At 49.4% G+C, this 2,110-nt stretch overlaps 1 protein-coding gene across 1 annotated transcript; it reads right to left on the bottom strand.

The window, feature by feature from the left end:
* Positions 1 to 14: 14 nt before the first annotated feature.
* On the bottom strand, positions 15 to 955 carry LOC110094603 (the record flags this gene model as incomplete). The annotated part of the gene is made up of 1 exon (XM_020819868.1): positions 15 to 955. A coding segment is annotated over exon 1 (941 nt), but the record flags the coding sequence as incomplete, so codon positions are not given.
* Positions 956 to 2,110: the final 1,155 nt, after the last annotated feature.

A 2,110-nucleotide genomic window follows, 5' to 3' on the forward strand; every position in this document is an offset into this window, starting at 1 on the left:
AAGGCTTAGGCAACATAGCCAGGGCGTTAGCAGCAATAACAGACGGTGTGCAGAACGGTCTTCCATGAATTTTGTCATTACGGGCCCGCCAGGTTTGATAAATCAAATAGCAATATAGGCGGCCAAGGCTCGGATTGTCGGAGGCTAGACGGTGAAGACCGCCCACAAGATCATTCCAAGATTGAAAATCTGGCAACGTGAAGCCCCACTTGGCGATGATAGCAAAAACAGTTTTCAGCATACCGCACTGGATGGTGACATGCTCACGGGATTCATCCACATTACAGCCCCATGGGCACTCCCTATCATCGGCAAGATTACGCCGATGCAGCCAGCAGCGTGTTGGAATGGCGTCAAGAGTAACACGCCACCAAAAGAAGTGTTCGCGAGGGTGAAGTTTGAACTTACGAAGCCAATAGAATTGATAAACCACCGGCTGGAAACAGGATTTATAAGCCATAGCAGTAATCGTGGAGCTGAGAGGCGAGTGAATGAGAGCTGGGCGGTCCGTGCCGCCCCCCTCATTAAGTTGAATGCTGGAAATGTATTGTGCCAAAGAATCACCAAACACCTCACAGAGGCGGTCCCGTCTCCAACCGGAGTTTTCGTCTAGCAGCCACTGTACCGTTTGTCCCTCAAGTGCCGCAACGTCCACAAATGAAGGCCAATGCGCCAAATCACGGTTTTTAATCCAAGTGTCGTTAAGCACATCAATACGGCTGCCATCGCCAATCTCCCAACGTAAAATGGGGCGGAGAGCCGCAGCACCATCACATAGAATTCTCCAAGTACTAGAGATATTACGCCCAGCAAGATGCTCCCAGAGATTGTCGCCATATTTAGCAGTAACCATGCGGCTCAAGAGCGATTCTTTGTCCTGCAGAATTCCCCAAGCCAGCCGTGCCCGGAGAGGGCCTTGCCAATTCAGAGAAGCATGAAAGCCCAGGCCACCCATCGCAGTCGGGCGACATAAGTTGGTCCAGCTAATATAATGGAGCCCTTTTTTATCCGAACTCTTCTGCCAGAGGAACCGTCTAGCAACCCTCTCAATAGTCTGCAGGATTCCCTTCGGAACCAGCGAGTGGGTCATAAGATACATAGCCGTCGACAGCAACGATGTGCGGATCAAGGTGGTTCGGCCGGCCATAGAAAGATGCCGTTTGCCCCATGTGTTGGTCTTTTTAGTAACCGTTTGGAGTACTTTGGAGAAGTCGGACACAATGAGCTTCCTCATTGCCAGCAACAGGCCAAGATACTCAAGAGTTTGGACTCGCCGGAAGCCCAAATCATTTGCAATTCTGCGTTGCTTCCACATAGGTGTTTTTTTGCTAAAGAGAATAGCCGACTTTGCATTATTGATGCATTGGCCCGTCCAGCTACAGTAAGCTGCAAGAATTTCCTTGATCTTCTTAGCATTCGTGCCGCTAGCCTCCGCAAAGATCAGGATGTCATCGGCGTAGAGAAGGTGGGAAATGCAAGGAGCATTGCGGCTGACCCGCAAGCCGAGCGTCTCGCCGCGTTGATTGAATGCTTTTGTGAGAAGTTCCGAGCATAAAATGAATAAATAGGGCGACAGGGGACAGCCTTGTCGGAAGCCGCACCGCCATCAAATCCTTCCGTTCCTGCAGCCATGATAAGCAATTGAATTAGGGAAAGAATGCATTGATTACCGTTTGTGAGCCGCGGCGGGAAGCCATATGATCCATAATTGTCTGAATTTCCCACGACATACAGTCGTGGCTTGCTCCATGTCAATGTTTTCCGAGCCATACAACCCCACTTTCTTGGTAGTATGTTGGAACGTGCACATAATCTTTGTACAATGAGCCCATGATTGGGATGGATCGGCCAGGAATGAAGCACCTTGCTCCTCTCCAATGAGATTCGCAAGAAACGGTTCATTCTCCCGACCCAGAATTTTGGCCGTGACTTTTTTTAGAGGGCCTGAAAAGGTGATCGGCCGGAACTTGGAAGGCAAGCAGGCGTTCTCACCCTTGGGAAGTAAGATAACAGAGTTTCTTCCAGATTGCTCATCGTGCCGTAAGGAAAAAATTATGGCACCGCAGCAAAAAATCAGTTTTTGATTATTTCCCAGTAGAAATTTAAGAAA

Source organism: Dendrobium catenatum, unplaced genomic scaffold (assembly GCF_001605985.2).
Source record: "Dendrobium catenatum unplaced genomic scaffold, ASM160598v2 original_scaffold_209494, whole genome shotgun sequence".
Classification (NCBI taxonomy): Eukaryota; Viridiplantae; Streptophyta; class Magnoliopsida; order Asparagales; family Orchidaceae; genus Dendrobium; species Dendrobium catenatum.